General features: G+C 48.3%; 2 protein-coding genes and 1 long non-coding RNA gene across 3 annotated transcripts; 2 read left to right on the top strand and 1 right to left on the bottom strand.

Moving 5' to 3' along the window:
• Nucleotides 1-4,845: 4,845 nt before the first annotated feature.
• LOC136455294 (amino acid transporter AVT6C-like) lies at nucleotides 4,846-5,571 on the top strand. The gene is made up of 2 exons (XM_066455388.1): nucleotides 4,846-5,257; nucleotides 5,387-5,571. Exons 1-2 carry the CDS (start codon nucleotides 4,846-4,848, stop codon nucleotides 5,569-5,571), a joined length of 597 nt encoding a protein of 198 aa, XP_066311485.1.
• A 3,049-nt stretch (nucleotides 5,572-8,620) lies between these two features.
• LOC136453450 (amino acid transporter AVT6C-like) lies at nucleotides 8,621-11,162 on the top strand. Its single transcript, XM_066454018.1, has 5 exons — nucleotides 8,621-9,125; nucleotides 9,224-9,373; nucleotides 9,626-9,829; nucleotides 9,928-10,393; nucleotides 10,598-11,162. The coding sequence occupies exons 1-5, from the start codon at nucleotides 8,705-8,707 to the stop codon at nucleotides 10,746-10,748; spliced, it is 1,392 nt and encodes a 463-aa protein (XP_066310115.1). The 5' UTR covers nucleotides 8,621-8,704; the 3' UTR covers nucleotides 10,749-11,162.
• Nucleotides 11,163-11,944: 782 nt separating this feature from the next.
• On the bottom strand, nucleotides 11,945-24,575 carry LOC136453447 (uncharacterized). Its single transcript, XR_010759027.1, has 2 exons — nucleotides 24,401-24,575; nucleotides 11,945-12,224 (listed from the first exon to the last, which is right to left on the bottom strand). It is a non-coding gene; the product is annotated as an uncharacterized lncRNA (long non-coding RNA).
• Nucleotides 24,576-24,825: the final 250 nt, after the last annotated feature.

Below are 24,825 nucleotides of genomic sequence, written 5' to 3'. Positions count from 1 at the left end.
CAAGGCCCAACTATAGTTAGTCCCTCGCGCCGAGTCTGCGTGGTTTAACGGCCCATTTATGAACCCAGCATCTTATCCACAGGCCGCTGGAGCCCAAAACACGCAGCAGACATAAAAGGACACAAATTTATATTTGGGCTTTGCCAAGGTTTAGAAAGATGGAGAACGAAACGCAAGAAAGGTCAAGTGGTCCAACTTACGATTTGGAATGGAAGAAGTACAGTATTGTCATTGGTTCTACTATTGCATCTAATGATATTATAGCTTTACCAAATACTGTTATTTTGGCTTAGCCATGATTTTTTAGCATCACTAATTCTAATCGAGTCAAATATCCATTCTTTACCCTAGACAACTAGAATATACTATGAGTTTTTTCTTTCTTAAATGATCCTATTTTTTTTTATAATTTGGCTCTTTTTTTAAGAAAATTTACTTTTGGTCCTCTAAGAGACTTAAACTCATCTTTGAACTCTTAAATGATCCTATTTTTTTACAATTTGGCTCTTTTTTTAAGAAAATTTACTTTTGGTCCTCTAAGAGACTTAAAGTCATCTTTGAACTCTGGAGGTCGACGCCATAGATCTGGGTGCCGAGGTGTCTGGCCGTTCGCATAGGTGGCTGCTGCATGCGCCCCCCCCCCCCCCCCCTCCCCCCTCCCTCGGTACGTGTGGCTGATCTCCCTTCTCCACGCGCGACAGGGCGACATCGATTCTCAGTTGAGGTGACCGGGTAGCTGCCTTGGTCGTTCCTCTGCTGTAGTACAGTGCCAAAACGCATGTCCCAAGACAAAAAGGTTATCACGTTGTAGTACAGTAGACTATTCATGTACTGTACTATACATGTGGCGCTAAATATTTTGGCGTCGAGATACCGACCATGTCAACGCTACCTAGGATTTCTGTCTGTAGTGAATCGTCAGGCACCTCGACGTCAAGATCTATGGCGCCGTCTCGGCGCCATGAGTCCTGGTGCCGACCCCCAGAGTCAAAAGATGAGTTTAAGTCTCTCAGGGGGACAAACGTAAATTTTCTTCGAAACAAGGGTCAAATTATAAAAAAAATAGGTTAAATGATGAAGTCATGAACTATTAAATACTTGTAAGTTTATTTGTTGATTATTGATTGAATATATGTTAGTTATGGCCATGAGTACGATGATTGATTAAATGGATGTGAATGTACATGGAGGCATATCTTGTACAATTTTTGACATATATTCGAGATCGGGAATCTTTATTTATGAAAATTCCTTAGTTTTATGTTTCTATTCAAAATTGCTTGAAATTTTTCATTTTTTTATAAACCGCCAAATGAAATACTTCCTCGTTACAAATCATAGGTTCTTTTAACCTTTTCTAGATATGTAGTTTTACTATGTATCAAGACATAGCGTAATCTGTGTATAGTTAAATTAAGGTGTGTACCGAAGATAGTAGATTATATTATATCTCCTAAGATTTTATAGCTCCTATAGTAGGTCATCGCTTAGTTAGCTTAGCTCACTATTTAAAACCTTTGTTTCACCGGATCTCCTAGTTTCAGTGTGTTCTTCTACCCGATTTCTTAGTTTTGCGGTGCTTGATCCATTTTTATTTACATGAAGTTTAGGACAAACCAATCAATTTGAAGATAAACTAATTAGCTTAGTGTATATTAACGCAGGGAGCACATATGTTAATATTTTGGACTAATACTTATTCCTTCTCAACGTATTTTGAATAAGAAAAAGTTATACAATAGATTTTGATTCTTAATTTGTTTTACAACACGTTGCCATCTGCGAAAGAACCAATTGCATCTTAGAAACACTTTAAGTAGAAATCTATTGACACAAGTTTCATATTTTTGAAGTTACATTTATACTATAATTTAATTAGTTGTTTTGCCAAAGTTTGTAGCGTTTTTTTATTGTCCTCCTTTATATAAAATGTGAGTACTATTCTGGAATGGGTGAGTGAATATTATTTTGGGGCGCGATGGTAGAGTCGCAAACAATGGTATAATTGAAAGCTTCTAGGTTCCTAAATGGGTTTCGGTGATTAATGACGACACGAGATTACTGTGACTAACGTGTGTTTTGCAGAGGCAACTTGGGTTAGGTCATGGTAAAGATAATTGTTTGGGCAATTATAGTTTTCATGCCCCTGTCAATTGAAATCGTTTCGGTCAGGCCCGGTCCTGACGGGGGTCGAGCAGTGCCCCCGGACTGGGCCCTCAGATCCTTGGGGCCCTCCCAGGAATCTAAAGGCAGCGTTGGTTTGGCTGTCAGGCACGTTGCCAGTTTAATTTGCGACACGTTCAACCTTGTGGCATCGTTTCACTTAATGCTCGAGTTGTAGCCTATACTTGTATAATCTCAGCTTCTATACATGTGCTTGTGCAACGTGACGTGATCCACGTGACTTTGTCGATAGACTATTAATTCCTACTTCTTCTGTCCCACCTTATAAGACGTTTTGGTAATTCTATATTTATACATTTTACTATGTATCTAGACATAATATATTTAGGTGCATAACAAAAGTCATGAATCTAAAAAAACTAAAATATCTTAAAATTTGAAACGGAGTACCTTTTATCGTTTACTCAGTCTCACTATTTGTTAGTTCATGCATCCTAAAATAAGTATATACCCTATTAATCAAGGAGTCAAATATTTTTAAGTTCGATCAAATATATATACACAATAATACTAACATTTATTATGTGCAATAAGCATTATTGCATTAGTTGTGCATTATATATTTATAATAAACTATTTTAAGATACAAATATTGATATTATTTTATAGTTAAATTTAAAAGAGTTTGACTCTCTGAGAAGCGTGATGTGTGTTTATTTTAAGACAGAATGAGAATATGTTAAATACCAAACTAAAACACCGTGATCGATCCCCTGCACGTACGGATTGGCGCACAAAATTACATAATCATTTTTTACCTGTAAATATTAAATTGCTTGATAATTTTAGATGTGTTTATTGGTAACATTTCATATGCATATTTTCCCTTTATTTCAATTTTTAAGGGGCCTTCGTCTATGATTTCGCTCTAGGCCCTTAAACCCTCAGGACCGGCCATGGTTTCGGTTTTCAAAGGTTGGACGACAAGACGAACTATTTCTAAGTGTCGTTTGGCATTGAAGAGACACTTAGAGTAGTTTAGGACTTTATTTTTTATTTGGTCGTACTATTAAGGGGGTATGAACCAGTAGCTTGACCTAGGTGAGTCTAATGGATTAGGTATGGTGCACACTTATCAAACTTAGCATTAGGTAGCTCAGGAATAGCCCAAAGATAAATTGGAGTCCACCTCATTCACAAAGGATTTTGAATTGAAAATGAATGTAGGGTCAAATGTTGACCGGACGCTGTTTTAGTGATGACGGGACTCACAGGTACTACGTCCGGTCAGTGATCAGCGCGCACAACAGAAGTCGATGAGCGACCGGACACGCCTCTAGTCGTATCTGTAGCGGTAGGGCCTCACTGTCAGGGAGGACCGGACGCTGAACAATAAACGACCGGACGTCGAGTTTGCAGCGTCAGGTCAACAACGGAAAGGGTCCAGAGACTAAAATTTCTGACCGGACACGTCTGGTAGATGTTGACCGGACGCTGGCCAGCGTTAGGTCACTCCAACAACCTTCCCTGACAGGCTGACGCCACGTAGCTGTTGGCTACTGACCAGACGCGTCCGGTCACTTCAATCGGTGCGTCCGGTCACCACGAAAACTAGTGAGTTGGACAATAATGGTTATGTTTTAAAGTGGGACTATATATATACTTCTCCTGTTCGTCCAACTTAGCTCTCTTTCCCATTTGTTCAGCTAAGAAACACCTTTAGAGTGCAAGGGAGAGCAAGAGCCTAGTGGGGTCATTGAGATTTGATAATCCAAGATTAAGGATCTTATTAGTGTATAGGGAGTAGCAAGTGTGTATCCACCGTTCTCATTAGACTTGTCTTGGTTAAGTGAGAGTTTGTGCCTGTTACTCTTGGTGATCGCTATCACTTAGACGGTTCGATGTTGATTGAAAGCTTGATGATCATCCGACGGAGCTTGTGGATGACTCAAGTCATGGTGTGAGCGGTTGTGGACGATTCACTGCGACGGTGTGTCATAGAATCAGTCCATAGAGAGCACTTGATCCTTGCGTGAATCAAGGGGGAGCCACACCCTTACGCACGAGGACTAGTGGGGAGTGACGACTCTCCGATATCTCGGAAAAACATCGCCGTGTTCCTCTCCTTCTCTTTACTTTGAGCATTTATATTTGAACAATTTAATTCATGTCTTTACATTCTTAGAATTATCGTGCTAGAATAGGATTAGGACTTAGTGTATAAAACTTTTGTACGGTAGAATAATAGAAACACTTCTAAGACACAAGCAGGTAAAATAGACTAAGTGTAAAACTTAATTATTAAAAAACATTTAGAATTAACTCAATCCACGGCTCCAACGTAACGATCCTTCCAATAACAACCCAATGTTTCGGTGAACGAAGTAATGTCTACTGTCAACGTATACGTCGAACAACTGGATTCACACGAAGAAACTGGCGTTGGCCATCGTTTTGCGATCTGCGGAGAACGCCCGCACGACAAAATTCGCAGAAAATGGTTGGCAAAGTGTCATTTGCTGCTGCAGCCTGCAGGCCAGTGCAGGCATATAAGCCAAAACGCAAACAATGGGCAATGGCTGGCCGGCCAAGCTCGTGCCGCCGTCACTGCTTGTGCTAATTGCTAAACAACAAGTCCCGCTTCACCGTATAATCGCGAAAGACGAACCGGAGCAGCGTTCCCGTCCAGGTACACCACACGCCCCGAGAACACCCGCGAAAATGACGCCGCCGGCGAGCACAGGCCAGCACGCCGGCGCGATAGACGACAAGCCGCTGCTGCCGGAGTTCTCGGCGGGTGGCCACGGCGGCGGCGGGATGTCGGTCTCCGGCGCCGTGTTCAACGTGTCGACGAGCATCGTCGGCGCCGGCATCATGTCGATCCCGGCAGCAATGCGCGTGCTCGGCGTGGTCCCGGCGCTGTTCCTCATCGCCGCCGTCGCCGCGCTCGCCGACGTCTCCGTGGAGTTCATGCTGCGGTACACGGGGTGGGCGGCTGGCGGCAAGAAGACCAAGGCCACGTCGTACGCGGGGATCATGGGCGACGCCTTCGGCCGCTCCGGCGCCGCCGTGCTCAACGTCTTCATCGCCTTCACCACCGCGGGCACGCTCGTCGTCTACCTCATCATCATCGGTGAGATATACATATACTAGTTCGTTAGCAGCTTCAGCGAGCCGCGCCCGCGGGTGCTGGAATCTATCGTTCGTCGAGAGAATTCAGGTCGAATCGATTATGATAGTGTGTATGTGTGGTGCGGCGCAGGGGACGTGATGTCTGGGAGCGTCGGCGGAGGCGACGAGCACGCCGGGGTGCTGCAGGAGCTGTTCGGCCCGCAGTGGTGGACCGGGAGACAGTTCGTGCTGCTCGTCACCGCCGTCTTCGTTCTGCTGCCGCTCGTGCTCCGCCGACATCTCAGTTGCGTGCATTGGTTGAAAATCTCAGAGTAATATATAGTTTCGTTGAGATTACTCGCTAAGAAAATCAGTTCAGTTGAGATTGTATGGCAGCAATTGGGGAACTGCCCAATCTGGTTTAATATTACTAAAATGACCTTACACGGGCGATATGATAAAGCGGTAGTATAACGCATGTGGACTTCGATCTGACACTAAGTTTTAAATTAAATACACAGTTTGGTAGTCGGGCCATGATGATGAAGAGATGATGGTATCACTTGAACTACTAGTGTATGAGTTCCGACGTGCAGGCTGTGGCCACATTATTATTCTCGTTCATTTTGATATTTTCTAAGGAGGGGATGGGTTCAGTTCGCTTGACAAGAGTGGCCGAAAAGTATTATTCGCTGATTTGTCGTGAGAGAAAATACTGTGCCATGGCTAATAAGTTAGACTGAAATGTTTCAGGGCTAGCTAGCTGGAGCGCGAGCGTGTATCTTGCATGTTTCAAATTGTGGCGTGTGGCGGAACTCAGTTCTTGCTGCAACGAAATTTATCTGGATGAAACCGAAAACAACACGCACAAGCATTACCCCTCTAAACAAAAACCCCAACAACAAACAAATATAATATCCCCCAAAAGAGGCATCCTCTCACCTGACGCGAGCACCGCTACATATACGGGTGCAAACTTTTTCTTCTTCCTTCTTCCTCGGGTGTTCTTCTTCCTCATGAGCCCTAGTCGGCCAGCCCCGCCACCGCACGCCTCGACCGCCAACCAGGCCGCGGCGACTTCACTGCCCACCTAACACCCTTGTCGAACGAACCCGTACTTCTCTAATCCCAATCCAGGAGTTTGTGGTGACTCGCCCCCACCGCCGGCACCGTCCATCCGGTTATATCTCCCTTCGCCGACACGGCGGCAACGACGCCGTCTCACTCACCACCACCGCCGGGCCGACCACCGCCCCAGGCCCCTCCTTCTAAGCCGCCTGCCGGCCATGGATGGTCGCAAAATCTGAAACCCTAACCGCCGCCGGTCCACTATCCCGACTGCGATGACCTCGCCGCTAGCCGTTCCGCCCATTGCCCGCCGCCGCCCCTTCCTTAGTTTCAGCCACGGGGGTCGTCGTATGCGTCAAACAAATTCACTATTGGTTTTACGTCAAGCAATACGTACAATAACTCCCAATATATGAGTAAAAACAAGACGTAATAAAAAATATCAACGCAGAAAGTTTCAATTGAAATAGGATCTAAACAAGGAAGAGCACTTCTCATTCGTTGGTTATTAGAAGCATCCCAAAAGCGTCCGGGTCAAAATTTGGCTTTCAAATTAAGTTCCAAATTAGTAAATGCTGCCAAAGGGAGTGGGGGTGCCATACGCAAAAAGGAAGCGACTCATAGAGGTCCTGTTAGGCTTACCCCATATTCGGCTTGTTCGAATTCTTTTTTAGCCGGAACAGTATTTTTCTCTCACAACAATTCAGTCATAACAGTGTTTTTAAGGCTGGGAAAAAATAACCGAAAACCGAGAACCGAACCGAAAGAACCGAAACCGAAACCGAAAGAACCGGAACCAAAAATTTCGGTTAGTTGTTCGGTTCTCAGTTCTTAGGAACCGAATTAACTGATCAAATTTCGGTTCCTGGGCTCGGTTAACCGAAATAACCGAAGGAACTGAAATTCACAAACAAGCCCAATAAACCTCCTAGGCCTAATACCAACTTAACCCTAGATATAAAAGGTGGATGACACCCCCTCACAGCCTCACACCCTCACATTTTTTAAAATCTCGGCATTGTGCTTTTTTAAAAATCTTTTTTTCCTATTTTTCCTATTCTTTTTTTTGCTGCTTGTGTAAATCCTCGGTTAGTTCGGTCGGAACCGGAAGCGAACCGAACTAACCGAAACCGATTTTGCTCGGTTCCAAAATTTGCGAAGAACCGATCGGTTCCTATTTGTAGAGAACCGAATTTGCGTCATAAACCGAAGAACCGAACCGAAACCGATCGGTTAACCGAACACCCAGGCCTAGTGTTTTTCAGCCAAGTTTCAGACCAGCGAACAGGACGAGAATGGCAGAGGCAAATAGAGCTCTTGCACATTTTCATTAATCCATGAACAGAATCTAGGTATGTAGACACATGGATCCATACATCTCGATCGAAAAAGAATCAATAGAAGGAGAACCGGACAATATCTTTTTCGAAACAAATAAAGAGGAAAAAAAGAGAAAACAAAAATCATGATAACTAAGCCCTCCTGGGGGTGCGCTTGCTGCTTACGGTCTCGTTAGTGATTGGGCAAAAGAGGAGCCAAACAGGAAATAAAATGAGAAGACACTACACAACTTTCATTGATCTTCTGACTGCGCCAAGTGCCATGAAAGTCTCTCCATCGCCCTTCGCGCCCAGCTTTTTTCAATCGGCAATTCACAAGTTCCAAATACGACCAACCTTTTTTCAGGAGGGAAGTTCTACTTGTTCTGTCCTAAAGCCTAAACTCTAGGAGTCTTGGCCACGTGAGTTACGCTCAGGTAAAAGAATTGAGGCTGTGTTTAGTTGGGTGAAATTCGGGAATTTGGCTACGGTAGCACTTTCGTTTTTATTTGGCAATTAGTATTTAATTATGGACTAATTAGGCTTAAAATGTTCGTCTCGCGATTTTCAACCAAACTGTGTAATTAGTTTTTTTTCGTCTATATTTAATGTTCTATGCACGTATCGTAAGATTCAATGTGATGATTATTAACACTTTTTGGTAGAATTTTTTGGAACTAAACAAGGCGTGAAACAAAATGCAACAAGCCAAAATCTGGGACATAATCACATAACCATGCTCATATCGCTTGCACTTGCACGGCACCGCAGCAGGTTATTATTGGACATCATTTTAGTGGGCCACTTGACATGACCAGCTAACGACAACCCCGGCCCCACTTTCCAGCCGGTTGTGTGGGCACTGGGCAGAGGTCATCAGCACGACTGCACGAGGCACTGTCGACGGCAGGGCATCTGCCTCATGTGTGTGACTCAGCTCTTATCCCAACGCCAACCCCACTCATCGTTTTCTCGTCCACTTCGCCACGTTTATACGCTCTCGACCCGCCGAATCCCAGACATACGCGCCCGCACCAAACAGTCTCAGCAGAGCTTCACTCCTCTTCTATCCCGCTGAAACCATGGCGTCCAAGAACCCGGCGTTCTCAGCTACGCCCAGCGCCGGCAGGGACACCGCGACAGCGGAGGGGGCCGCGCTGCTGCTGCCGGAGCACGCCGGGGGCGACGCCCCGTCGTGCGGGGGCGGCTCCGCTTCGGTGCTGGGCGCGGTGTTCAACGTGTCCACGAGCGTGGTGGGCGCCGGGATCATGTCCATCCCGGCGGCCATGCGCGTGCTGGGCGTGGCGCCGGCGGTGGCGCTGATCGCCGGCGTCGCGGTCCTGGCTAACACCGCCGTCGACTTCATGCTCAGGTACACCCGCGGCGCGCCGTCGTACGCGGCGCTGATGCACGACGCGTTCGGCCGCGCCGGTGCCAAGCTGCTTAACGTGTTCGTCGCCTTCAACGGCTTCGGGACGCTCACCGTCTACCTCAACATCATCGGTAACGCCACACGGCCATGCCAGTGCTGGCTGCTAGCGTGCGAGCCTGTTCCGGCCGGTGCGAGTGACTAGATGCCATGCCATGCTGTCGCCGTGCAGGGGACGTGATGTCGGGCGCGTCGAGCGGCGGGGAGGCGCACTCGGGGGTGCTGCAGGAGTGGTTCGGGAGCCATTGGTGGACCAGCCGGGAGGTGGTGCTGGTGGCAGCCGCGGCGATTCTCCTGCCTCTTGTGCTCCGGAAGCGTGTCGGTACGTGAGCGGTATATCGATGCGAATCGTGAAGAACGTGGAACAACATTTGGTTGGTCCTGCGGTATGTGGGGCTAGGAAGAACTTGGCTGATTCCGGCGTCGCGACTTGTCATCGTGCAAAATTTAAAACAAATCCATTCCAAGATTATTTTGCAAACTGAATCGCCAATAATACGGCTGTCTCGGTACCTGCAGTAAAGATGTGTCGGTGCTTGCTGATGGGTATTCACAAGTTTGCTTCAACGTGCAGATTCGCTGAGGTTCACGTCGGCCATCTCCATCCTACTGGCGGTGGTGTTCATGCTCCTCAGCTTGGGGATCGCGCTGTACGCGCTCTTTAAGGGCACCGCGACCATGCCGCGGATGCTCCCGGACTTCTCCAGATTCTCCTCACCGATCGAGCTCTTCACCGCCGTCCCCGTCATCGTCGTCGCCTTCACCTTCCACTTCAACGGTACTGGTTTCTTCTGCAACCACCATGCATGTAGTAGAACGTTGCCTGACAGACGGCTCGACTTTGCCTGATCCGAACGTCGCTCGCAACCGATGCAGTGCACCCGATCCGCGCGGAGTTGAGCAAGACGTCGGACATGAAGACGGCCGTGCGCGCCTCCCTCGTGCTCTGCGCCGCCATCTACGCCGCTGTGGGATTCTTAGGGTACCTCCTGTTCGGGGACGCCACCATGCCCGACGTGCTCGCCAACTTCGTCCGCAGCTCCGGGCCCGGCGTCCCGCAGGCGCTCAACGACGCGGCGCGCCTCAGCTACGCGCTGCACCTCGTGCTCGTGTTCCCGCTCCTCCTCTTCTCGCTCCGGGTCAACGTCGACGAGCTCCTCTTCCCGGGCCGCCGGCCGCTCGCCGCGGACACGCGCCGGTTCGTGTCCCTGACAACCGTGCTCATGGCGGTGCTCTACGCGCTGGCCATCGCGATCCCCAGCATCTGGACGCTCTTCGAGTACTCTGGGTCCACGTTCGCGGTCACCATCTCGTTGATCTTCCCTGGCGCCATAGTTCTCAGGTACGACGGCCAAATTCTGAACCACTTTTTGCATTCAGCCTGTTCGCTCGCTCGTATATGATCGTGGATTATAAGCTGGAATAATATTTTTTTCTCACACCAAATCAGCCAGCAGTAAATAATTCACGATCATTTATGACGAAACGAACAGGCTGATTGTCAATGCTATGCTAGCTTAGAATCTAACACTCGATTTTTCTGCAGGGATGTTCATGGAATAGCAAAGCGCAAGGACAAGGCATTGGCGGCAACGATGATCGTTCTGGCAGTGGTCACGAGCAGCATCGCCATTGCCTCGAACATCATGAGCTCCATCAGTGACAAAGTCAGAGGAGGTCATGTAGCTAGCATATGATGGCTCAGATCAAATCAAAATGCTGTTATTGTTTGCAGGCCAACCGCTCGAAGATTGTTGCTCGTGTCACGCGTTCCTCTTGGGTATTCAGTATTCTTCCTTGCAGCGAGATTGCTTCGGCCCATGAGATGCAAGTTTAGCCTGTGCCCCCTCATGGTGTAGATGTTTGTGAGGAGATACGTAGGTAGATGGCTGTAAGGAAATTACCAGCTGGCCAATGTTGTATACTTGTACTGGTGATACATTACTGTGTAAAATACGTAGAAATCAATGAGCTTTCCTTTTTCAGGGTTGCAAATAATTCCAGGCCACTTGTTAGCCGTCTCCCTTATATCCCACATGTCTTGCCACTTACTGTAAGTAAAGGCGCCTTGTCGATGAATAAATAATTTCGCTAATATTTATAGCGTGCAATCTATGTCTATGCCTAGTATTAAAATGAGCAAATTTACGCATATGGCATACAATCTGTTGTCTCCCTTATATGCACCAAGCATGTCGTGGTTTGACCTACCAGCTTATTGTGGGTCTTGGGATTTAAACAAAAGGTCTAATGAAACTCAGATTATTATTACAATAAGTAAACGTTAATCTCATTTTTCACATCATTTTTTATTATTACATTTTGTATTTAAGTGATTGGAAAAGGTTTAGATTTAACATGTCATAATCCACTAGTTAATGAATAGCAATCACTAGTTAAGATATGTCCAACGGAGACCTCCAGAGGCACCGGTGCGTAGTGGAATCCTAAACCAGGATAGTAACGTGAAGAGAGGCAGAGAAAGACCGAAGTTGACTTGGATAGATGCAATAAAATGAGACTTGAAATGATTGAATATATTCAAAGACCTAGCCTTAGATAGGAGTGCTTGGAAAACAACTATTAACGTGCCTGAACCTTGATTGCTTCTGCTGGGTTTCAACTCTAGCCTACCCCAACTTGTTTGGGACTTAAATGCTTTGTTTTTGTTGTTGTTGGAAAATGTTTAAATTTAACATGCTATAATCCACTAGTTAATGAATAGCAATCACAAATTGAGATTGTTAAACCCTTGCATAAAAGAATGGCAGGTCATTGTATTTTTACAATGCTGAAGGAAGTTGAGTAGCGAGGGAAGGCATATGATCAATGCTTCATGAACAAAGTATACAATTCACAACAGTCAAACAAGAAATCAGGCGCATGCCAAAAATTTAACAGAATTGACAGGTTTCACGTACATGAAACACATTCTTATTACAGACACAAAGACGGCATTATCTGGAGTTACTTGAAGTGCACAGCTGTTTGATGATCTCATTTTTATTGCCATGATAGCTACAAAGGGGAAAGGAAAACGTAGCACGACATATTCTGATCTACAGACTTCCTCAGCTCATCGATGATTTCCATGGTTCTGATCTGCAGACTTCCCATCATGCCCTTAGCTCAACATAGGAACCTGAGATCCCTGAGGTGCCAATCAGGGAGATCTGCAAGTAGAAAAATTAAATTATGCGTAAGGAGTCATACGAGGGAAAAAAAAAGTAAGGAGTCATAAATATATAGCCATTTCACTAGCTTCTGTCCTGACACAACAAGCAGGCTCGACGTGTATCGAAATGAGAACATAATTCCATACGTGCTAATTCATTTTCATCATCAGAAAACAATCCGATGAAAATCAAACTAAAGGAGAAGGTACATTTTCATAGTAGTAACGATGCGGGACCAGAACATCCTTTCCCCATAAATGGTACACTATATGCACAACTGCGAGGTGTTTGAAAAAGCATAACTGTCGGGTTCATAAACCCGAGGTCCCTCGTAGACCGGCTTCTACGCCAGGGCTCGGCCCAGGAGGACGACTTCTTTTCTTCTGGACTAGCCCAAGAGTCTAAATTTGACAGACCGGAGCACTCGCTTCAGGCTCTGGTGAAAGGTCCTTATGTGGTTTTGGTAATTGAGTGACAACTTAGGTGTATTAATTGTGTTTATGTTAGATACACAGGTGATTAGTCCACAGGTACATGCGTGTGAGCAACATATGCCATGAAGGTGAAAATGGCTTGGAGCTGTTGCAAAGCTCACACATGTGATGATGAAGGAGCTCATTGCACATGAGACATGACATTGAGTCATGTGATCTAGGTGGAGAAGATCAAAACATGACTTGGCTTGATGGACCGGTTACAAGCATGAAGGGCAAGTCAAAGGCTTTGGAGTGATGTACCGCGTGATAGTGAAGCTTGAGCAAGACTTAGCGCCGATGGACGATGGCAACGGTAAAGAGCAAGTGAAGTCAAGATCGATGAATCAATATGATCACGTGATGATATGAAGTGGATCATATCATTGTTGATCGTGTTGGTGCATGTGTTGCATCGACATTGGAGGAGATGGAATGGAATGCGCAAGGCAAAGGTATAACCTAGGGTATTTCATTTCACCGGTCATAGGTGTGTAAAGAAGTTTATGACCGGATTTAGGATAGATGGCCGTACTATCAAGAGGAGCAAACTTGTTTGCATATCGATCATCTAGTGCCACTCGAGTGATCTAACTTTGCATTGTCGCTAGGATCGAGTGGCGTGGTAAGTTGAGTGGCTAACATCCTTTGGAAAATGATTGTGAAAAGCTAACACACATACACATGGTGGTGTACACTTGGTGGTGTTGGCACATTTATAAAGGAGATGGGGTTGGAGTTGATGTGGATCAACTTGGTGAAGAAACTCCACTGGCGCCCTACACAGAAAAGACAGTGTCTCACTGGGTGCACCGGACGCTGGCACTGGAAGTGACCGGACGCTGCCAGGACGCGTCCGGTCAGGCTAACGCATGGTGTCACAGGAGCTGGAGTGTGACCGGACGCTGGGCTGCGTCCGATCACGTGCGACCGGACGCGTCCGGTCAAGATCGGTACCTTACTGTAAACAACCGAACGCTGGGGGTCCAGCGTCCGGTCAGTTGAAGCTGCTACGTCCGGTCAGGTCAAGTGACCGTTGGAATCGGGATACGTGGCCGTCTGCAGGCGACCGGACGCTGAGGTCCAGCGTCCGGTCAACATGACCGGAGCGTCCGGTCGACCCGACAGTTGTCCAGTGAAGGGGTAACGGCTAGTTTAGCCCTTGGGACTATAAATAGAAGTGGCCTTCGGCCATGGCTGGAGCTAAGCACCTAAGGGGACTTAGTGTCCATGCTTGTGAGTGCTTGGGAGCCCTTCATCACACATATGCTTGATAGTGATCATTCGATTGTGTGAGTGAGCAATTCTAGTACGAGTGCATCGTGAGGTTGCATCGAGTGGCACTAGGTGATCGAGTTGCAAGCCGGTGGTGCTTGTTACTCTTGGAGGTTGCCACCTCCTAGATGGCTTGGTGGTGGTCTCCGTCGAAGCCCGTAAGAAGCTTGTGCGGCGCTCTGGAGAAGTGCTTGTGAGAGGTATTGTGCTCGCCCCGCGGCAGCCGCGAAGAGCAACTCTAGTAAAGCGTGTCATTGAGCTACCCTCACTCAAGGGGTTGTTTCTTGCGGCCCGACGTGCAGGCTTAGCGGGTGATGCTAATTAGCCACCGAACCACCTAGTGAGCGGTCGACACAACAGGGACTAGTGTGTTAGCAAACACGTGAACCTCGGGAGAAAAATCATCGTGTCAACCTTGTTCTTCCCGTTGGTTTGCATCCCATTACACAAGCTTGCAATTATTTTTATACATATTAAGCTTGTGTAGTTGCTCTAGTAATTAGATAGCTTGTGTAGCTTGCTAATTACCTTCTTGCTTATGTAGCATGGAAGTAGCTCCCTTGCGTGGCTAATTTGGTTTTAGTAACCTTATTAGTCACATTGCTTAGTTTGTGTAGCTAAGTATTTACGCTCTCTAATTAGGCATTGGTTGTCTTGTTATTGAGCATTGCTAGTGAGCTTAGTTAGCTTTGTGCTTTTGCTTACTAGCATGTGTAGGAGCTTCCTTATTGCTTAAAGTACTAGTGGCATAGGTTTGTGTAACCTTGCTCCTAGAATTGTTTAGGAGAGCTCTAGCTAGCCCGACACCTTAGTTGCATAATTAGTATCTTTGCAATGTGCTAGTGAACATATATAGAGGGGTGTAGTCTTGTCCAGATCGATAGTTTTAATTCCACACTTATTTCGGTTAGCCAATGTGATTAAGTTTCAAAAAAGACTATTCACCCTTCCTCTAGTCGCCATCTCGACCCTTTCACCTGGCCGCCTTCGGCCCACCATTCTGACTAGAGCACTAGCTCAGGCTTAGGCCAACTCTGAAACGGCCTCTCCGATCCGAGTGCTAACGTCGGGTTCCGACTGCCTTCGCACGGCCTCCGTTCGGAAAGCCTGACCCAAGGACTGCCTACGACACCGACCACGCGACCGGGCTCATGGAAAGCCTACTCACCGCTCTTCTTTGACCGGCGCACTAAGAGCCGACTGGAGCCATCCGACCGAGGGCTCCCTGTTCAGAAGGAACCAGAAGACATGCGAAGAAAGGCAAGGCATGGCTCACAAGTCAAAACCACTGTACCAGGGACCATACCCTACACAAAGCAGTGCTCTGCAGCCACCCTGATACAAAGTATTGTAGGGGCCGCTAGAAACTCCCATATGGTAAGCCTCCCATGTGTCTCTGGACATCGATCGCGGTATGGGCTCCAGGATTTGCCATACCGTGTGAATATAGCACGGCTCCTCATATGCCACTAGGCATCGAGAAATATCTTGCAGGTACCGACATCATCCTTCCTGAAGAAGATAGCTCGACCTCCCATGCACATCCAACATCCTACAGCGACATCGATAGTATTAGAGGGCTTCAACCATTATCCAATTTTCATCACCGTACGCAGCAAGACTTAGAAATATCTGTACTCTCCTCCTCTCACCTGTAAAGCCATCCCCTTCATCTATAAAAGGGGATGCGTTCCCTCTCCGAAGGGGAGATCGACTTCTTCAAGCTCAGACTCACTAGAACGACATCAGCCCCTTACAACCGCAGGACCACCAAGTTCCGACCGCAACCCTTCCGATCAGAGCCGACCAAACCTCTTGTACACCCCCTTCTTCCTCCTTCTCGTTTGTACCCCCACTACAGACTTTGAGCACCTGGGCTCAGGAATAAAGTCGCCGACCTACCCCGACTGGACGTAGGGCACGTTGCCTGAACCAGTATAAATCATGTGTCATTGAGTGCTAGGCCACCTCCGATCACAACGTACAACAAAACTACAAATATTTACTAGTTGGTCACTTTCTGCACCGACACAAGGACGGAGACGGTTTCCCTGAACCTGAGGAGTGCATCATGATCTTCAGTGGGTCCGACGCCATCTGGTCCAAACGCCAGCATAAGGTACGCTACAGGGAGGCATGCGCCGCCGAAACGGCTATCCCCTCCTTCCTTAGCTGGTTGAAGTCTCCGATCACCTACGATCAGAGGGACCATCCCTCCCACGTTGCAAGACTAGGACGCTATCCGCTCGTCGTCGACCCCATCGTCCGCAAGAAGCGGCTTATGAGGGTACTGATGGACAGTAGCAGCGGCCTCAACATCCTGTTACATTGACACCCTTGATGCCATGCGCATCCCCCGATCGGAACTCTGCCCTGTGGGCTCCCCCTTCCATGGGGTAATCCCAGGAGCGTAGGCATACCCGCTCAGGCAGATCAATCTGCCTGTTACATTCGGTAGCCGAACCAACTTCTGCTTGGAGGTTCTCACCTTCGAGGTGGTGGACTTTCTAGGGTCCTACCACGCCATCTTGGGGTAGCCATGCTATGCAAGATTCATGGCAATCCCCAACTACACCTACCTCAAGCTGAAGATGCCGGGACCAAATGGCGTCATCACTGTGAGCAGCGCGTTCTCGCACGCCCTCACATGCGACCGCGAACACTATGAGCTCGCCACTGCGGTCGTCAACTCGTTCGAACTCCCACGGCTTAGGGAGTCATCGGTCCTGGCAACCCTGGACTATAACCAACCAACTTCCTCGTCGGCCTTCCACCCGCTCGAAGAAACCAAGGTGGTGGAAATCGATCCCACCAACCCAACCAAGATAGTGCGGGTTGGGACCTAGCTTCCGGCCAAATAGGAAAGCGAGCTCGTCGACTTCCTACGCGACAACCGTGATGTCTTCGCATGGCAGCCATCTAACATGCTAGGGATACCCCGAGAGGTTGCCAAGCACGCACTACGTCTTACCGCGGGCTCTAAACCCGCCAAACAACGCCTGCGTTGTTTCAACGATGAAAGGCGCAGGGCCATAGGCGAGGAAATCGCCAAACTCCTGGCAGCCAGGTCCATTAGGGAGGTCTTCCATTCTGACTGGCTTGCCAATCCCGTCCTGGTCAGAAAAAAGACCGGGAAGTGGAGAATGTGCATCGATTATACTGGACTTAACAAAGCGTGCCCGAAAGATCATTTCCTATTACCACGCATAGACCAGATAATTGACTCCACCTTGGATTGCGAAATCCTCTACTTTCTGGATGCCTACTCAGGCTATCACGAGATCGCGATGAAAGAGTCTGACCAGCTTGCAACCTCATTCATCACCCCATATGGTTCATACTGCTATGTAACTATGCCTTTCGCCCTAAAGAACGCTGGCGCCACCTACCAAAGGTGCATGTAGCAATGCTTCGCCGACCAAATCAACCCGCTCGACCAGCCCGATCAGGCCGAGCGGCCAAAACCAACAATCGCCGTTTATGTTGATGACATAGTGGTCAAAATGGCTCAAGCTTGTGACCTGATCACAAACTTGGCCGCGACGTTCACAAAACTCTGAAGGTTCAACATCAAGCTGAATCCTAAAAAGTGTGTTTTCGGGGTTCCAAAGGGGAAACTGCTTGGATACATCGTATCCAAGCGCGGCATCGAAGCCAACCCCGAAAAGATCATGACCATCTCCAACATGGGCCCCATACGCAACGTCAAGGACGTGCAGAGACTCACCGGTTGCATGGCTGCCTTAAGCCGCTTCATCTCCTGGTTGGCGAACGGGGGATGCCGCTCTACAAACTCCTCAAAAGGACGGACACCTTTGTCTAGACTGAGGAAGCCTAGCAGGCTCTCAAAAGCCTCAAAACGTCCCTAACATCGGCCCTAATCCTTGTCGCTCCCAAGCGGGGAGAACCCCTCCTCAATACATCGTGGCAAGTAACCATGTGGTGAGCGTCGCCCTGGCCGTAGAGAGGGAGGAACTGGGACACCAGCTTAAAGTGCAATGACCCATATACTTCATCGGAGAAGTGCTTACCGACCCCAAGGTCCGGTACCCCCAGGTGTAGAAACTCCTATACGCCATACTAATAGCGACTAGAAAGCTCCTACACTACTTCACCAACCACGAAGTCACAGTCGTCACTTCATACCCGCTCAGAGACATCATCCGCAACCGTGGTGCCACGGGACGAATCTCTAAGTGGGCCCTTGAACTCATGGGCCATGACATCGGGTATACCCCTCGCACCGCAATTAAGTCTCAGGCTCTCGCGGATTTTGTCGCCGAATGGATGGAGGTCCAGCTACCGACCTAGGACATCTCCCACAAGTACTGGACAATGTACTTCGATAGATCCATAATGGCACCCGGCTTAGAGGCTGGAGTGGTTCTGATTTCCCCAAACGGGAGTAGGCTCCGCTACGCTATCCGCCTCCACTTTCTGGCTTCAAACAATGCCACAGAATACGAGGCCCTTATCAATAGACTACGCATCGCCATCGAGCGCGGCGCTACGCGACTCTACGTCCGCGGCCACTCGGAACTAGTCGTTGATCAAGTCATGAAGGAGTCCTCCTGCAAAAGTCCCCTCATGACAGCATACTACCAGGAGGTGTGCAAGCTCGAGGACAAATTCCAGGGAATCGAACTGCATCACGTCCCTCGAAGGGACAACGACGCCACTGACTTCCTTGCAAAACTAGCCGCCAGGCGAGATCCGTCCCTAGGCGGAGTCTTCGTCAACGACGTCCACAAGCCATCTACCCACATCCTAGAAGGTCCGACCCAGACACACCCCGACGGCCAGCCGGCGCTCAGGGGGTCTAATGCCAGTACCTCTATAACGACGTCACCCGCGGACATCACCGTATTGGTACTCGATCAAACCGATTGGCGAGTACCACTGCTCGCCTACCTCCTCGAGGAGGTTCTCCCACCTGAAAGAACTAAAGCCCAATGAATCGCTCGACGCACCAAGACCTACATCGTGCTCGGTAATGAACTCTACAAATAAAGTCCATCAGGAGTACTCATGAAGTACGTTCCCACCAGTCGGGGAAAACAAATCCTCCTCGAGGTATATTCCGGGATCTATGGGCATCATGCGGCCCCAAGGTCCCTGGTTAGAAAAACCTTTCGCCAAGGTTTTTATTGGCCCACCGCGCTACGAGATGCAGAGGAGGTCATCCGCAGGTACGAAGGATGCCAGTTCTACACTCGGCAAACCCATTTACCAGCGTAAGAGCTCCAAACCATCCCAATCACCTAGCCATTCGCGGTCTAGGGCCTTGACATGGTGGGACCTCTCAAGAAAGGTCCAGGCGGTTTTACCCACCTACTCGTAGCAGTCGACAAGTTTACTAAATGGATAGAGGCTAAGCCCATCACCAATCTCCGCTCGGAAGAGGCGGTCAAATTCTTCCTCGACATCATCTATCGATTCGGCGTTCCTAACTGTATTATCACTGACCATGGGACTAACTTCACTAGGAAGAAGTTCTAAGACTTCAGCACTAGATATGGCATCAGAATCGATTAGGCTTCGGTCAGACATCCATGAACTAACGGTCAGGTCGAACGCGCCAACGACATGGTCCTCCAAGGACTCAAGACACGCATCTTTGACCGACTCAACAAACACACCGGGTGGTGGGTTGCAGAGGTCCCAGCAATCCTCTGGAGCCTAAGAATGACCCCAAACCAATCCACGAGATTCACACCTTTCTTCCTGGCCTACAGAGCGGAAGCTATGTTGCCCTCCGACCTCGACCACGGCGCACTGAGAGTAAAAGCTTTCGATCACGACCAAGCCACGGCGGCTCAACAAGACGTAGTCGACCTGCTCAAAGAGGCCCGCGAGACAACCGTCATTCGCTCCGCCTGCTATCAACAAACCCTACGTAGGTACCACGAAAGGAAGATCAGAGGCAGGATTCTTGAAGTCGGTGATCTCATGCTACGAAGGACCCAATCGACGAAGGAAAAACACAAGCTCTCTCCACCCTGGGAAGGACCCTATATGGTAACCGAGGTAATCCGACCGGGCACCTACCAACTAGAGGACAACAACGGCAATGTTCTCAACAACACTTGGAACATTGAATAGCTACATCATTTTTCCCTTAGAATCGGTCTAAACACCTTCGGTTAAAGCACATGCTCCTATAAGAGCGCCCCCGCCCGAACACTTTCAACCCAGGTCGCTCAGGGCTCCATAAATATACAAATATTAAGTACTACCTCTCTGTTTTGTTTACTGTTGTATGGAGAAATTCCTTCCTACCCTAACGAAGGGGTAGTTCATTCCTTTAAATTTTCCTTACGTAGCTTTGCTTTAAAAATTCCGACTGATTGCACCCTGCCTTTTCCTACGGCTACAACCGGCCGAGCCTCGCGGGCCATGCCTCGGGCTCGCAAAGTTGCAACCTACGGAACAAACGGGCAGGTACGAGATAGAAAGAAATTTAAAACAAAATTATGCTAAGGAGAAACTAAGGAACGGAAGGGAACAAACTTCCCCGAATGGAATAACTCCATCACATAAAACAAAATACCATTATAGCTATTAAGTACACAAATGTTTTATACGGGGGCTTCCCCCACAAATTTAAAACTACTACAGCCACTCGACAACTTCACTTGAATGCCAGAAGAGACAACCAGACCTCCCTGAGTCGATCGAATCACCTAGGATAGATCAACTGGCCTCCCGAGTCGATCGATTCACTCAGGATAAGCACCTGAGATATAGATAGGAAGCGAAGGGGCACCCCATGCGGGCCATGCTGACTCTGTCTCGAATGACGAGCATGGGTCTCGGTCAAACATTTCCGACTGAAGCTCTCCGAACCCCATCTCTTAGGTCATCAAGGTAAGCATATGTTCATTAAATACAAAACTATTCATACAAGGGCTAACCCACGATTGACAAGCGCAGGTCCCAGACGGACGTTTCCGACTAGAGCACGACAAACCCTGTCTCTCCAGTCTTCAAGGTAAAACACCATCAAAGCCCCTCTGTTTCAATTTAAAAACATTCATACATCCATACACGCATTTCATTCCATATGCCTGAATCCTCCGGACGGTTAGGGCATGAACTACCTAGGGGCTCGGGAACTAAGCATCGCACGTGCAGCAAAATGCACCAGAACGCTCTGTGTTGCGCCACGAAGCGGTGGCTTGCCTCATTTGACATGAGCAACCAAACAGAGCCAGGGGAGAAAACCATAGATGAGCACCGTGCGGCCTTCACCCGGTCTGGCCAACCGGGTCATCTCAACCTTCTTGTTCGATCCTGAACCTCTTGCCAGACCCACAGAATCCCCATCGAGGGGAGGCCGTTAGGCCACCCGGGTCGCTCTGCGGAATGACCTAGGCATCTACTAGGTTGCAGGTAAAGGAGTAGTGGAATGCCACAAGAGGGCTATGCCAACCCCGTCGTGAACGACGGACCCGGGTTCCACTCGATCACACTCGGTAGCGAGCTCACCGAGCTAGTCTTCGAGCCCGAGCGATCGGGACAGGCGACGAAACTCAGCCCCTTCGGTTGTGAGGAACCGGATGGGGTAGCGTAAAACAACTCACAACCCCCACGAAGGCTCGACAAGGCTCGGGGGCTTAAATGCCATGGGACCGCGACTCCTAAACTCACGTCGACAGGATAGGCGACATCCAGCTACGGCTCTTGGGACCGCGACTCCTAAACTCGTGTCGACGGGATAGGCGACATCCGGCTATAGCTCTTGGAACCACGACTCCTAAACTCGCGTCGACAGGATCAGCAACATCCAGCTATGGCTCCTAGGACCGCGACTCCTAAACTCACGTAATGGCTTCAGACGGCTTCACTAACTAAAACTAACTCTCTCGATCCACGGTGAGCACCGACGCCTGGGTCTACTCGCGACTCCACCTTACCCGATCTCATGGCGTGCACCGACACCAAAGATCGAGCTCTATTACATCCAAAACTAAACTTCCTCGCCTGATCCCCGGTGCGCACCGACGCCGAGATCAATAAATTCTGTCTCAATCCAATCCACGCGCTTAAAAAACACCTCGGCTGCACAACGACGCCATGGTTAAACAAAATCACGTCTTAAAAATCAAAACACGCGCACCCACAGACACCACACAAAGAACCCCCCTGCCGGTTCCGCCCGAACCAGCCGGGGGCTCGGGGGCTACACCCGCAGGTGCGCTCGCGCGCACCCGCCAGCAAACGAAAAAAATCCCCCGAACGATTCGGCTCAAATCGCCCGGGGGCTCGGGGGCTCCTGTCAGGTTCACAAACCAGGGGTCCCTCATAGACTGGCTTCCATGCCAGGGCTCGGCCTAGGGGGATGACTTCTTTTCTTCTGGACTGGCCCAAGAGTCTAAATTCGACAGACTGGAGAACTCGCTTTAGGCCCCGGCCGCCTTTGGCCCACCATTCCGACCAGAGCACTAGCTTAGGCTCAGGCCAACTCCAAAACAGCCTCTCTGATCGGAGCGCTAACATTGGGTTCCGGCTGCCTTCGCACGGCCTCCACTCGGAAAGCCTGACCCAAGGATCGCCTGCGACTCCGACCCTGCGACCGGGCTCGTGGGAAGCCTACTCACCGCTCTTCTCCAACCAGCGCACTAAGAGCCGACTGGAGCCATCCGATCGGGGGCTCCCCGTTCAGAAGGAACCAGAAGACGTGCAGAGAAATGCAAGACATGGCTCACAAGTCAAAACCACTGTACCAGGGACCATACCCTGCACGAAACAGTGCTCTGCAGCCACCCTAACACAAAGTATTATAGGGGCCGCTAGAAACTCCCATATGGTAAGCCCCCCACGTGTCTCTGGACACCGATCGCGGTATGGGCTTCAGCATTTGCCATACCGGATGAACATAGCGCGGCGCCTCACCTGTCACTAGGCATCCAGAAGTATTTACAGGTACCGGCGTCCATCCTTCCTGAAGAAGATAGCTCAACCCCCCGTGCACATATGATATCCTACAACGACATCGACAGTACTGGGGGCTTCAGCCATTATCTAGTTTTCATCACCATAGGCAGCAAGGCTTAGAAATATCTATACTATCTCCCTCTCACCTGTAAAAGCCATCCCCTTCATCTATAAAAGGGGATGCGCTCCCTCCAACCGAGGAGGATCGTCTTCTTCAAGCTCAGACTCACTAGATCGATATCAGCCCCTTACAACCGCAGGACCACCAAGTTCCGACCGCAACCCTTTCGATCGGAGCCATCCGAACCTCTTGTATACCCCCTCCTTTCTCCTCTCGTTTGTAACCTCACTACAGACTTCGAGCACCTAGGCTCAGGAATAAAGTCACCGATTGACCCCGACTGGACGTAGGGCACGTTGCCTAAACCAGTATAAATCCTGTGTCATTGAGTGCTAGGCCACCTCCGATCACAACGTACAACAAAACTATAAATATTTACTAGTTGGTCACTTTTTGCACCGACAATAACCATGCAATTCTTATAAAACTGCTTGCCTGCTAGTAATGCCATGAGCAAAAGATCATGGAGGAAGACCAGACAATATTGGCCAGGAATAAGCCCGAATGCATGCTTGTTTTGCTGGTTTATGGTGAAAGTTAGAGAAACGGGGAAAATATTTACCAATTTGAACAAAAATTACCCTGAACCAATAAAGCAAATCTAACCCACATATCACCAATTTCAAAATGTCCGGTATACTTTTTCTCAAATCCTACCTGCAGAGAGGATTGACATTAGCTTGTCCCTGGTGGTAACAAAACAACCAGTTGCTGTCACCTCATCACAGACAGAAGGGGAGCCATATTTGGTACTTCAGATTTCACATGCAAAGTGCAATTGGATGCAATTTTCTAGTACCAAGAGTTCTATACATGACAAACAAATTTAACAATCCTTGCCAGATCTTGCAATGCCATTCAGTGCATGAACACTTATGGCAAGACAACCAGCTATGGTCAGTTGTTACTGTATAATTTGCTTAAAATTAAAATCTTTTTTTTGGGGGGTACCAAGTGAAACACAATCAATATCAAGGTTTAGGATCCCACTATCAACTGAACAATTAACACCAGTTTCTGGAAATCATGGGCTTACACATGGTATGGAAAATAATGGATGGATGGTTGAGGAAAATACAGATCAAAGTTTTTAATAGATTTTCTTAAGATAGGCAAAATACCAAGCATGGGAAATTCAATGATACAAAAATCAGTCAAGCAATAAACAAGATAAAATTCTATTAAAAACACAGCAACACTGCATATGGAACAAAAACTAAACATAGTCTTAAAAGGAACTATGGATGGCACAGTCAGAGAAACGACGATACTGAAGTATCAGGCAACATATTACTAATTTTCTACAGCATAAGACAATACTGAAGTAAAACTGTACCACAGGGACAAGTAACATTTAGAATACGTACCTTTCCCCACTCAGAACCTATGCCACTGCATCTCATTTTGAGGTGTATCATTTTTGTCCCCAACTCAGTCTCCACCTTCTTTCTTAGATAATTTTCCTAAGGGCCAAAGGACTCAAGATATGACATGTAGCGATTATATGCAGCTTTAACAACATCTTCAATATAACCAAGTAAGGGACCCACATTCTGCAAAAGATCTGCCTTGATCAGACTGATATAAGCACACCAAAAAAATACATGAGGAAATAGAGATAACAAGCACCAACTTTGCCAGACCACAAAGTGTTAGTTGATCCCCACCAATAGGCCCAACGGTCTATTAGGACCTTGCCTCTGCTCCCTGATCGAGGGAGCCCAACCCTAACTGGTTGGTGGGCCCCTGTCGCACAGCACATACAAATAGAGAAGGTGGGGATCGGGGCTGA

The sequence above is a fragment of the Miscanthus floridulus genome, chromosome 5 (assembly GCF_019320115.1).
Source record: "Miscanthus floridulus cultivar M001 chromosome 5, ASM1932011v1, whole genome shotgun sequence".
Taxonomy (NCBI): Eukaryota; Viridiplantae; Streptophyta; class Magnoliopsida; order Poales; family Poaceae; genus Miscanthus; species Miscanthus floridulus.
Note: the sequence above shows the minus strand (reverse complement) of the source record. Positions and strands in the feature narration are given on the sequence as shown.

Bases quoted from the DNA above. Each gene is read 5' to 3' on its own strand.
- LOC136455294 (XM_066455388.1), top strand. From the start codon at position 4,846: ATGACGCCGCCGGCGAGCACAGGCCAGCACGCCGGCGCGATAGACGAC. The intron at 5,258-5,386 runs GTGAGATATACA...GGTGCGGCGCAG, and splicing joins CGTCTACCTCATCATCATCG to GGGACGTGATGTCTGGGAGC.
- LOC136453450 (XM_066454018.1), top strand. From the start codon at position 8,705: ATGGCGTCCAAGAACCCGGCGTTCTCAGCTACGCCCAGCGCCGGCAGG. The intron at 9,374-9,625 runs GTACGTGAGCGG...TTCAACGTGCAG, and splicing joins TGTGCTCCGGAAGCGTGTCG to ATTCGCTGAGGTTCACGTCG. The intron at 9,830-9,927 runs GTACTGGTTTCT...CAACCGATGCAG, and splicing joins CTTCACCTTCCACTTCAACG to TGCACCCGATCCGCGCGGAG.